Raw genomic sequence first — 12,151 nt, 5'->3', positions numbered from 1 at the left:
AGAGGCCAGAAAAGATTGAATAAGACTAAGAATCTATAGCCATGCTAGCAGCTCTGTGAGGCTGTACTTAGACTAAATGCTCACATCAGCATGCTAACACATTTTCACCATGTTGGCTTAGCGTGTTAGCGTGCAAACATTTGCTAATTAGTACTAAACACAAAGTACTGCTGAGGGTGATGGAAATCGAGATATTTCAGTCTGGACCAAAGTGGTGGAGCAACTGCTAAAAACACTGGTCTATATGTGATACTGTACATACAGTACAAAAGCTCTGTCAAATAGTGTCCTGTTCAGGTGGCTACTATTGACACCTGGGTTGAATAAAATCTATGAAAGCCAAGAGAAATAATGAATGTCTTCCTGACAGGCCCCAGGGGGAGCGTCTAATTGATGAAGTCTGTTCAGATTCCACGCGTGATCAATACCATGACAAGCTGGGATTTGTTGGGTCTCTGTAAATAATATTATAAAGAGTACGGTCTAGACCTGCTCTATAGGAAAAGTGCAATGACATAACTTCTGTTATGAATTGGCACAAAATAAATAAAACTGAATTGAATTTAATTGAACAAGCTCAAAATGCGGGCTACCTCTCACTCTGCCCATCATTTTAACATAACATAATAATTTGAACTTTGAAAGCTTTGGTGTGGTGACAAATGTGAAAAGAGAAGCAGTGTTTTAACACAGACAAATATCATATGTGTTTAGGTTTTGTAAGACTGCATTCCTTACTTTGGCCAATAGCACTGAGCAGCCCATTCCTTTAGAATCTAAAGGCTGTGATGTGTGTATGTGTGCTGAGTTGTTGCTGTTGTTAGCCTAAAATAAAGCCCCTTTAGCCCAGTCAGCCTTGCAGCAGCCATTAGTTTGAGGCAGCTCTCCCAGCAGAGCGCTGACAATGATGACAGGCAGTGGCAATGCAAGCAGGCCCCGAGGGTGGGACTCCGGGGGCATAGCTTGCTCTGGGTCAGCCAGGGCCAACGTATTTATCTGGGCAGTAATCTGAAGGCAAAAGGACAGAATGACTGACCCCAAAACCTTAGGGACATCATCAAAACAGCTCCAATTTCAGGTCCACCATAACTCACCGTGTCGCTCCATCCCTGCTCTCAGACAGCACAGATTGCTGTAACCAGAGAGAGAGAAAGCCGAACTGATGAATATCAGAGCAGCAATCAGCAGTGAGTGTAGCAGCTAGGGTAAACTGTTAAGGAGAAACAGGACTGATCACTCAAGGATCTGAGCTTTGAGCTGAAACTGGCCCAAAGCTGAAACGGCAACGTTGTCACCTCACTACTGACTCAGTCTGCACAGTGATTTACTGCAGACTGGAGACACTTCTTCACTCTGATAGTTAGTACATTTGCTATGCTTACAAGTGCTGTAGTATATAGGTTGAGACAGTATAAAGTACTATTGCAGATCTTCAATATTATGCGTATATGCTAACCACACATTTGTCAGTTAAATTCTAGATTGCAAATTTTAAAGGACCATACCAATTCTTTTACATGTTTTAGCCATGAGGGTGGATTACCAACTACACAAAATTGACAACTAAACCAGGGCTCCAGACCCCAAAGGGCCATGGTCCCCTAAAGTCCCAGATTCACTGTGTATATGTACTACTAAACCTCAAAATCAATTGAAATATTAAGGGCCAGGTCCTGCATCATTACCTAATACTGAGGGCCTGTTTTCTAGTGGTACCCTGAGTCTTTCTGAATTTTAGGTTTTAAGAATTAATAGTCACTAATTTAGTTGATATTGTGCTTACACAGTGCACTTGTGTTTAACCCTTTGAACACTAGGCTGTTTTACTCCATTTTCACTTCCTGTTTCAGATTTAAATCAGCCTTAGCTAGGCACGCCATATGTTTTTGACAAAAAGCACAAGGTTACTTACCAGTCACCAAAATTCCACACATAGGTCATGTAATAATAATTGAACCATGACAACTAAGCTGAAATGCATTTTATTTTACCCTGTACTAAATATTTATTGTCAAACTGCCATTTCCAAGGCCAATAATGAACCTTCAAGCTCAATGCCATATATTGTTATATACAGAATAAGTTGGGCTACTCAGAAATGCCAATGAGTCTAATACATAAACACATAAAGGATAGTTTGACTAAAAATGTTAAGAAAAAGGTGTTACAATTGTTTGGGGTTTTCCCCTGTACATCCACAGGTTTTCAACACGACAAATGTCTGTAAATGAAGATGCTGACAGAAGAGAGTGTTAGTGTTGCAGTGATAAAAGAACCCATGTTGATGCGATATTCTATATCTTGGTACTGTTTAAAAAATGTATTGATAGTGTAATACCAAAAGGCTAACTTTTATGGATATCCCATCATTAGGGTGATTCAAACAGGAAGTGCAAGAGTCAGTTACTTAGTTATGTCACCTATTATAATAGTAATTGACATCCAAGTTACCACTATCATTGGAAAAGAGTAAGTTGTGTTGTTTCCCGCAGTAGGTATATGATACTTGTGTGCTCTTGTTTGACTGAATTAAGACCCTGAGAAAGAGTGCATTTTCTGTGCAAAATGCTCCAACCAGGTTCAAAGGGTTAATCAAATTACCAAAAACTACTTGACACCCAGCAAACCTGACGGCAGGTACTGTAGCTTGTTTGCGGGTCTTTAGTCAAAATATAATTTTAATGCCAAGTGTATTCTGCTGTGTGCATTTGTATTTCAATGAACAGGGATCCAACACCTCATTTTTCCACTGGGCCCCATTGTATGTTAATTTGGTTATGTTTAGCCCATTAATCAAGTTAACTTTACATTACTGCTGAACATTTTATAAAGTACATTTTCCTACCTTCAACTTAGCCATTGATTACCATTCATTTCACTGTATAATTTTCAAAGAATAAAAATGTATGTACAGAAAATGTAAATTTGCTAAATTTGAGTTGGTATCCATCTGTGAACATCACATCCATCTGAGGTATCCATCACAATTAATATCAACGTCTGCTTTTATGTCTATTGAGTTATTGTTGTAGCTGTAAATGCAGATTAATTTGAAACGCTTGTGCTGTATTAACACAGCAGACATGAAGATCACTATGAGGTTTCCTGTCTGTACAAATTGATTTTCATACCATATACACATAAATGGAAACAAATGGCTGCCTGGAAAGCTGAAAACAAAGACATTCAAGATCTGAAACACTTGTGTAAGTTTTGAAACATTTAAGTATTTGTTATAAATAGATAAACCATATTCCTCTTGTAAATTGTGTGATTTTAAAGCAGAACTTTACGTTATGCAATGAAACTGTCCACCTTCCAGACAGTTCAGAGGTCAAGGTCAGCTACAGACCATCACCCCTGAAGCCAGCAGTGATTCAAAAAAGGACAGTCTCTCTTACCTCTGCTATTCTGCTTCCCCAAAGACACTCCATATATTTCATGCTAGGTTTATTTTATGTGAGGGAAGCTCTCAAAGAACACATTGTTTTGAGCATCAGTGACAGTGAGGAGCTTTGAATCACTATCATAGCAAGAAGAGGCAGCCAGACGAAGAGGCTGCAGGGTCCTGGCACTGCTGATTACAGGCTAATCAGGGGGCAGGGTGAAGGAGACAGACAATGTTTCTTTGCTGAGCTGCGATGGACACATAGTAACACAGAGGGAATCTTAAAATTGACTTTTGAAGATATCTACTTGATTTCAATAACTCAGACTGCTCGAGCCTAATATTAACTTCTGATAAACTTTATAATACATTTTTGCACAGAAGGAGGACTGTTGATTTTGTCCTCCATCACTTACATTGGAAGTGCATTAGAAAGGGATCTCTTAATGGCCAGTATGAACAGGAGGACTGACTAAAGCAAGCAAAAATGGTTTCAAAGCTCGAATGGGCACCAATCCTTTAATAAAAACAATTTTAGGTTTGTCAGGTTCTGGCTGGTGTTTATCCTCCACAGGATGGCTTGCTTTGTCTTTTTGGCTCTTTAGTTCATCAGGACAGTGGACAGTTTGACCTCTGACCTGAAAAAGGGCCGCAGGGTACCTGGACCAAAATATATGAACAACTTAAAGTTCCCCTCCAGACACATTTTAAAGTATGTAAAAATACTCGATGATTGCTATGATAAATATTTTGTTTAACATGGTTATCCCAGATACAAAGTAAAAAAAATTAAAAATAAATTAAAAAAAACTCTGAAAAGGGGTTGGAAGCACATCTACTCTTTATCCCTCATTGAGAAATTCTGGATCTCTGAAAGCCCCACCCACCACCCATGGTGAGAGGGCGGTGTGCGTCAAAAGATGGCTAGAGTTAGAGGAAACTTCAGAGAGATTCAGCCATAACCTACATGTTTGAACCTCAGTCAGGCTCAGATGAGGAGTCTGTTGTGCACCAAAATCGGCGACTAGCAGACATATTGGAATGGTGTAGTTAGCATCTTTTATTTGTTTATGTTGTTTGTTAGCTTGTTAGCTTCTAACTGGCAGTAACACAGTATTAGTGGTTATGAAACATACAATAATATCTGCTACAACGTTACAGTGTGTTCACATTGTTATCACGTAACGTCAGTAGATAGTGGAAGGAAGCTCCAGGGTCCAGTTTACATCCAAGAACTGCACACTCTACCATGTTCGCTGTCAAAACTTTCACTACGCTAACTTAGTGCAAACTCTCGCTCTCTGCACTGACAAGTCAACTCTGCTCTGGAGGTTTCAGGGTTTTTTGCCCGTGGCGTTGCGATTGGCTTTCAAATTTGTGACGTCCCCAATCTAGCTTTCCTGGAGTACATTTGAATCTCAGTGTGCAGACATCTCCCCCCTCAGTAGAGGAATGTGAAAACACCTCTCAAGTCAGTAAAGTCAAGGTCTAACACTTTAGGGGACTTTTGAATGGAGGGGTACTTTAACATTTACTACTGCAGACAGGGTAGATCAATGTAACAACCCTTTAGTAATGACTTATTAACAGTAAAGACTCACAGATGACAATTAATGACTTTACTCTTAATGACTCACCAGCCAGAGAGGTTTTTCACAGCAAAAATAAATAATCCAATGAAATGAAATACCACAATTTAATAAAAGATTAACAAAAAAGTTGTTGAATGTTTTTCTCTGTATGTGTGTCTATTCTTTTTTTGTCTCTCTACCATTGTTTTTACCATTTCCCTCTATTGTAACAGCAAAATTAAACTGTAAAAACTCAGGAACTGAATTTAAGAATGTAGTGCTCCATTTATTTATTTAGTGATCCTGCTTATAACTCTCTTCTCCCACATCTCAGCCTGATTATATACTACATACTAGTACTAATTTTATAGTGTTCTGTTGGCAGTATACAAGAAGTCAACATATTTTTCCGTTTCATACCAACAGAATATGACTTAACAGGATCTTCAGAATGCCACCATCAATTTAACTTCACAAAGAGAAAGCAAAAGATTTAATACAAAGAAAAAAATCCCTTTTGTATTATATTGTAGGACAATATGGCACATCAACAGTCAAAAGCAGTTTTAGTCTACATACTAATTTTCCTGTGGGAACCCACTACAGACTCAAATCTGCTTAGAATCAGTATTTAGTATGGAATTAGGACACAGCTCTGTTAATGGAAGAGTACAAATAAGCAAGGACTTGTATTTGTGTGTGTGTGTGTGTGTGTGTGTGTGTGTGTGTGTGTGTGTGTGTGTGTGTGTGTGTGTGTGTGAACTGTGAGGGTTTGTAGTGCGCGTGAAGACATGGTGATCGTAACCACACAACCTCATCATTGAACGAATAATTGAACTGATGACTTCTCACTATAGCATCACATTTCTAAATGAGTGATTCTATATATAAAAAACTCACCGCCCAACTTAAAGAAAATCATCAAAACTTTAAGTATTTGGACTAAATACAGTAAGCAGCTCAATCCATCTATGTCACGATTAATCATCTGCTTGTAGCACACACTCACTAACATGTCAGCAGCCAGCCCATAGACCTAAATGCACAAAGCCAGTCAACACATTTTTTGTGATCCTTTGGTGGTTATGCAAACACGAACACAGGTGTAAGCATCCATCACAACCTGAATTACCAAGGTTGAGGAGTCAGCTGGTGTCAGCTGTGTCTACACAAACACATGCAATTAAAAGATCACTGACTGAAGACTGAGCAGGTGTTTCTCTTCAGATAACTTCTTTCTTTGAGAAGTTTATTACTTGTCATCTTTCCAATACAAAGAGGATTTTGTATGATATTTGGATAATAGTTTTAAATGCACAGACTATGCAGTGTGAGAATTGGTTTAATAATAAATGAAGTGTAAGGAAGTAGAACATATTTAGTGATTGTTCAAATGGGTGCAAATATCCAGGGAGACAACTCTCTAACATCATCCATGTTTTGTGGCCTTCTCTATTTTGTCAGGGGATATGAATAATAATCAGCCATTCCACTATTGTGACAAGAGCTCCATGAGATAGGCTGCATTTATTTGGAGCATTTCTAGGCTGGAAATTGACATTTTTATCAGCCTCTTTGCCTACTTAAGTTTTCTTTTTTTCTTCTAGAAAACTGAAAACTTGAGGCAAGGATAATGAAACTATAAAGGAATCATATAAGACGTTTTAACTGTTATTAGACTGTGATTTCTATTATATAAAATGTGTTCTGACTGATAACTTTAATAGGCTTTGAGGATATATACTGTATGTAGGCTTAAAATATATTATCTGATTGGAATGAGAAAACACAGTCTAAAATGTAACAAAATACCACATTATTGTTAGTGTTTAGGAATTCATTACATTAAGGAATGTGTTTTCCGAGAAAAATCAGTGAGCCGTGTGAGCACATGGAGGGACTGACAAAAGAAAACGGTGAAAACGGAAAGCTACCCGGGCGGAAATAAGACAAAAATCCAAAACAAAAACATCTAATTTAGGAGTAACGAGGTCGAGGGCCGAAAGGTTCTTCTGAACACTCTCATTAACCACGAGGAGAGAATTAAAAAACATGGAGTAATTATTTTTGACAATTCTTACCTTTAGCGCCCATGTCCGTCACGACCGCCACCAGAACAAGAAGGAGAGGAAAATAATCTCTGATCGCATTCATCACGTTTTTTCCCCGTTTTTCGTTTCTCAAGCTTTTAGTGGTGAACGTCCTTGGGATCAACACTTTTCCTCTGGAGGACTGAAACACTGAGAGCTCCGCCGATCACCGACTACACACACAGAGCGCTCCTCTCGTGACTTCAGCCCGGGTTTGCTGTCTGAATTTACTCACTTACAGAGACGAGGGGCTTTTAGTTTCGGTCCGCCGCCACGACTACATACTACTGACTGTACTGACTCCACTGACTGAAGGCAGGAGACTGTAGAGCTGCTGCTGCCTCCTCGATCTGTGGTCTGGGCTGGGAGCATCCTCTTCAGGGCAGCGCTGCCGCTGTGCATTCAGCACCACGGACAGCTCCTAGCGTTGGCCAATGGAACACAGGGAAAGCATATAAAGCTCAAAGTTTGGGAGATAGGCTATTTAACCAAACACTGTGTAATTGCATTATAATTGGCATAATTTAAGTATAAGAGCCTTTTAAATGTGTTAATTCACATCACTGCATATTCTCGAAAAGGTATACAGGGTATGTTTTTTCTTACTTTTCATGCAACCATTGAATTCCAATCATTTCACCAGTGGTGGAAGTAGTATAATGTCTTTTGTGACTGAAGGAGCTTTGTCAAGTCTGAGAAAATAACCCTGATGATGTCACAGTGATGTCATCAGGGTTAGCTCAGCTTGGACATGAGACTTCAAATTTCTAACAGAAAACTTACTTTACAACCTGGGGTTCCTGAGTTTGAAAGACATGGGCTTTAATCAGTCATCAAGGGTCAAATCAAAGGCAGTATTGAGTAGCATTATGGGAAGTGTAGGATCCAGCATTTCTTAAGCTTGACTCATGATAGGAGCTAAAATTCAGGATATCTCAGCCTCCATTCTTTTTTTAGTCTGTCTTTTGCAAATCCCCCAACTTTATGAAAGTGTATGAAAGTATCTTACAAAGCGTAAAAGTGGAAGCTTGGACTCTAGTTAACTCTGAACTTTCCACAATTCCTTTCCAACTGCTACAAACTACTAGCTTGTTGGGCTCTACATTGTCTGTGTGGAAGAATGCAGAATTAATATTTAGTGCTCTCAATATGAGGTATTTCAGGTACTACAGTACACAAGTTAAGTGCCAAGAACGGTTATTTTAATAATTAATTTGAGAGCCAGAAGGCTAGAAAGGTTTTGGTACTAAAATACATATTATAGAAGTACTATTGTTGGCCAGTAGGACAATTGGGACTCTTAATTAGTGTGTTTCTCATATTTGATTCTAATGCACATTAGAATCACAGATATGATCAAGTTTTAGGAGTATTCCAGGTATGTTTTGCACATGTAAACATCATATCCTGGTTTCAGAAACCTGATAAGTCCTTTTTCCACTTTTGAGAAATCTTGATATGCTAGTTGAAGTACTCTGATAGAAACCAGGACACTGTCATGTCTAGTCAACAACACTCTCTATCCTTAGACCCCTGATTTGGGTAAGAGAAGCAAAGTCCTGCAGCATTCAAGCAGCCAGAAACCAACTGTGTTCATTATTAACTGTTGAGGTTACTCCGTCAGTACAGAAATTACAGATTTGCTGGATTTGGAAGAATCAAAGACTCACCTGCACTGATGTAGACTACCAAAAACCTGGATAATGATAGAACCATATTTAGAGGGATATGAATAATTACATTTCTCAACATTCTGCAAAAATGTTATGTCCTGAATATGATCAAAACCAGGTTAAGACTCAAAACTAGGATACTAGTGTATCCAAACATGTAAATTAAAGCAAACATCGTGAAAACTTGAAAGGAAATGGCATTCCAACAACCTGGAAGAATCTCATTTAGTCTGGCAAAATAGTCTTAAAACGTCTTATAGGAAAGCCGTCCGTAATGCCAGAGCAGCCTACTACTCATCATTAATAGAGGAAATAAAGACAACCCATAGCTTTCTTTTCAATTCAATTCAATTTTATTTATATAGTGCCAATTCATAACAGAAGTTATCTCATTGCACTTTTCCTATAGAGCAGGTCTAGACCATACTCTTTATAATATTTTCAGCACTGTAGCCAGGCTGACAGAGAATCACAGCTCTACTGAGCCATGTATTCCTATAGCCCTTAGTAGTAACGACTTCATGAGCTTATTTAATGCTAGAATTTTAACTATTAAGGAAAAAATTCATTCACCGATTTATCTTCGAACCCTAGAAACAACTGTAAAACCTGATATATATTTAGACTGCTTTGCTCCTATCGACCTTCTTCAACTAACATCACAGATTAATTTATCTAAGCCATCAACCTGTCTCTTAGACCTCATTCCCCCAAGACACATTATCTAAAGATATAGTTACTCTAGATGGCATTGCCCTGGCCTCCAGCACCACTGTAAGGAACCTCTGAGTTATCTTTCATCAGGATTTATCCTTTAACTCCCACATGATACATACTTCAAGGACTGCTTTACTTCACCTACGTAACGTTGCAAAAATCTGGCACATCCTGTCTCAAAATGATGCCAAAAAACAAGTCCATGCATGTGTTACTTCTAGGTTGGACTATTGCAATTCCTTATTATGAGGCTGCTCGAATAAGTCCCTTAAGAGTCACCAGTTGATCCAGAATGCTGTGGCACGTGTACTGACAAGAACTAGGAAAAGAGATCATATTTGTCCAATATTAGCTTCTCTGCACTGGTTTCTTGTAAAATCCAGAATAGAATTTAAAATCCTTCTCCTCACCTACACGGCTCTTAATGGTCAGGCAGAATCATATCTTAAAGATCTCATGATACCATATTACCCGACTAGAACACTGCACTCCCAGGATGCAGGGTTACTCGTGGTTCCTAGAGTCTCCAAAAGTAGAATGGGAGCCAGAGCTTTCCCTTTTCAAGCTCCTCTCCTCTGGAATCACATCCCAATTTGGGTTCAGGAGGCAGACACCATCTCCACATTTAAGAGTCAGCTTAAGACTTTCCTCTTTGATAGCTTATAGTTTGGGCTCTCTCCTTCTCTCGCTCTCCATCTGTATGCATTTTTATACCATTACTGCATGTTACTAACTTGACATCTTCTCTCTCCCGTAGTTCTGTGCTTACTTGTGGTTCCTAGAGTCTCCAAAAGTAGATTGGGATGGTTCAGGGCTCCTGATCAAAGATAACTCCTTACGGTGGTGCTGGAGACCAGGGCAATGCCATCTAGAGCAACTATATCTTTAGATAACGTGCCACGGAGGTGTTTGGGGCCAAGTACAATAACTTCAGCTTTGTCAGAGTTTAACATCAGAAAATTGCAGGTCATTTTATGTCCTTAAGGCATGCTTGAAATTTAGCTAACTGGTTAGTTTCATCTGGCTTGATCTATAGATATAATTGGGTATCATCTGCATTACAATGAAAGTTTATGGAGTGTTTCCTAATAATAATGCCTAATGGAAGCATATATAAGGTGAATAGAATCAGCCCAAGCACAGAACCTTGTGAAACTCCGTGACTAACTATGACGTGAACGGAGGACTCACCGTTAACATGTACAAACTGAGATCCATCTGATAGATAGGATTTAAACCAGCTTACTGCGGTTCCTTTAATGTCAATTGAATGTTCCAGTCTCTGTAATAGGATGTGATGGTCAGTGGTGTCGAATGCAGCACTAAGATCTAACAAGACAAGTACAGAGACAAGTCCATTGTCTGATGCAATTAAAAGGTAATTTGTAATTTTCACCAGTGCCATCTCTGTGCTTTGATGCACTCTAAATCCTGACTGAAAATCCTCAAATAAACTGTTATTTACAAAGTCACACAACTGATTGCCGACTGCTTTCTCAAAGAAGGGGGCATTAGATATAGGTCTATAGTTGGCTGAAATCCCTGGATCAAGAGTGGGGTTTTTAAGAAGAGGTTTAATTACAGCTTCTTTAAAGGACTGTGGTACATAGCCTGTTAATAAAGACAGATTGATCATATCCAGTAAAGAAGTGCTAACTAAGGGTAAAACATCTTTAAGCAGTCTAGTTGGAATGGGGTCTAAGAGACAGGTTGATGGCTTAGATGAATTAATCGTTGAAGTTAGTTGAAAAAGGTCGATGGGAGCAAAGCAGTTTTACAGTTGTTTCTAAGGTTGCTGTATTTCAAGATAAATTGGTGCCGGTTGAGGGCAGGACGTGATGAATTTTTTCTCTAATAGTTAAAATTTTATTATTAAAGAAGTCGTTACTACTGAGAGCTATAGGAAGACATGAAACCTGGGGTTGTTTTTATTTTCCTCTATTTATGATGAGTAGTAAACTGCTCTGGCATTACGGATGGCTTTCTTATATGTTTTAAGACTATCTTGCCAGACTAAACTAGATTCTTCCAGGTTGTTGGAACGCCATTTCCTTTCAAATTTTCACGATGTTTGCTTTAATTTGCGGGTTTGGGGGTTATACCATGGAGCTAACCTTGGAGCTAACTTCCTTGTTTTATTATCTTCTTTTTTATCTTCTTCTTTAGAATTGAGTGTCATTCGCAGTGAGCCTGCAGCAATATCAACAAGATGCTCAATTTGGGAGGGGCTGAAATTAGCATAGGAGTCCTCTGTTATGTCGAGACATAACATAGAATTAAATGCTGATTGGATTGCTTCTTTAAATTTAGCTACAGCACTATCAGATAGACATCTAGAGTAGGAGACATCTAGAGTTTTTGCCTAATGGTATGTAGTCCAGTAATAAGGGGCTCAAAAGTTATTATATAATGGTCCGATAATGAAGGATTCTGTGGAAAGACTATTAAATGTTCAATTTCATTGCCACATACCAGAACCAGGCCGAGGGTGTGGTTAAAACAGTGAGTGGGTTTATGTACGCTATGTACACTGACAACAGCCAGTCGAATCTAATAATGAGATAAACTCAGAATAAGGAACAGGAGCGTGGTACACTATAACAAATAGAATTGGCTTGTCGTGTTTTCCAGGTTGGGTATGAAAGACTAAGAACAAGGCTTTTGAAGGAGTTATAATTTAGTTTAGGTTTAGGGTTGATTAATAGCCTTGAA

The 12,151-nt window shown here is 38.8% G+C and overlaps 1 protein-coding gene across 6 annotated transcripts in view; it reads right to left on the bottom strand.

Moving 5' to 3' along the window:
* sez6b (seizure related 6 homolog b) overlaps window positions 1-7,469 on the bottom strand; it is a 313,597-nt gene extending 306,128 nt beyond the window's left edge. For 5 of the 6 annotated variants that reach the window (XM_044201744.1, XM_044201746.1, XM_044201743.1 and 2 more), the window contains exon 1: window positions 7,041-7,469. In XM_044201744.1, the coding sequence (XP_044057679.1) occupies window positions 7,041-7,113 (73 nt within the window). In that variant the 5' untranslated portion in view covers window positions 7,114-7,469. The remainder of the gene's footprint in view (window positions 1-7,040) is intronic. The other variant, XM_044201740.1, reaches the window with a different exon arrangement.
* Window positions 7,470-12,151: the final 4,682 nt, after the last annotated feature.

Source organism: Siniperca chuatsi, linkage group LG7 (assembly GCF_020085105.1).
Source record: "Siniperca chuatsi isolate FFG_IHB_CAS linkage group LG7, ASM2008510v1, whole genome shotgun sequence".
NCBI lineage: Eukaryota > Metazoa > Chordata > Actinopteri > Centrarchiformes > Sinipercidae > Siniperca > Siniperca chuatsi.
Note: the sequence above shows the minus strand (reverse complement) of the source record. Positions and strands in the feature narration are given on the sequence as shown.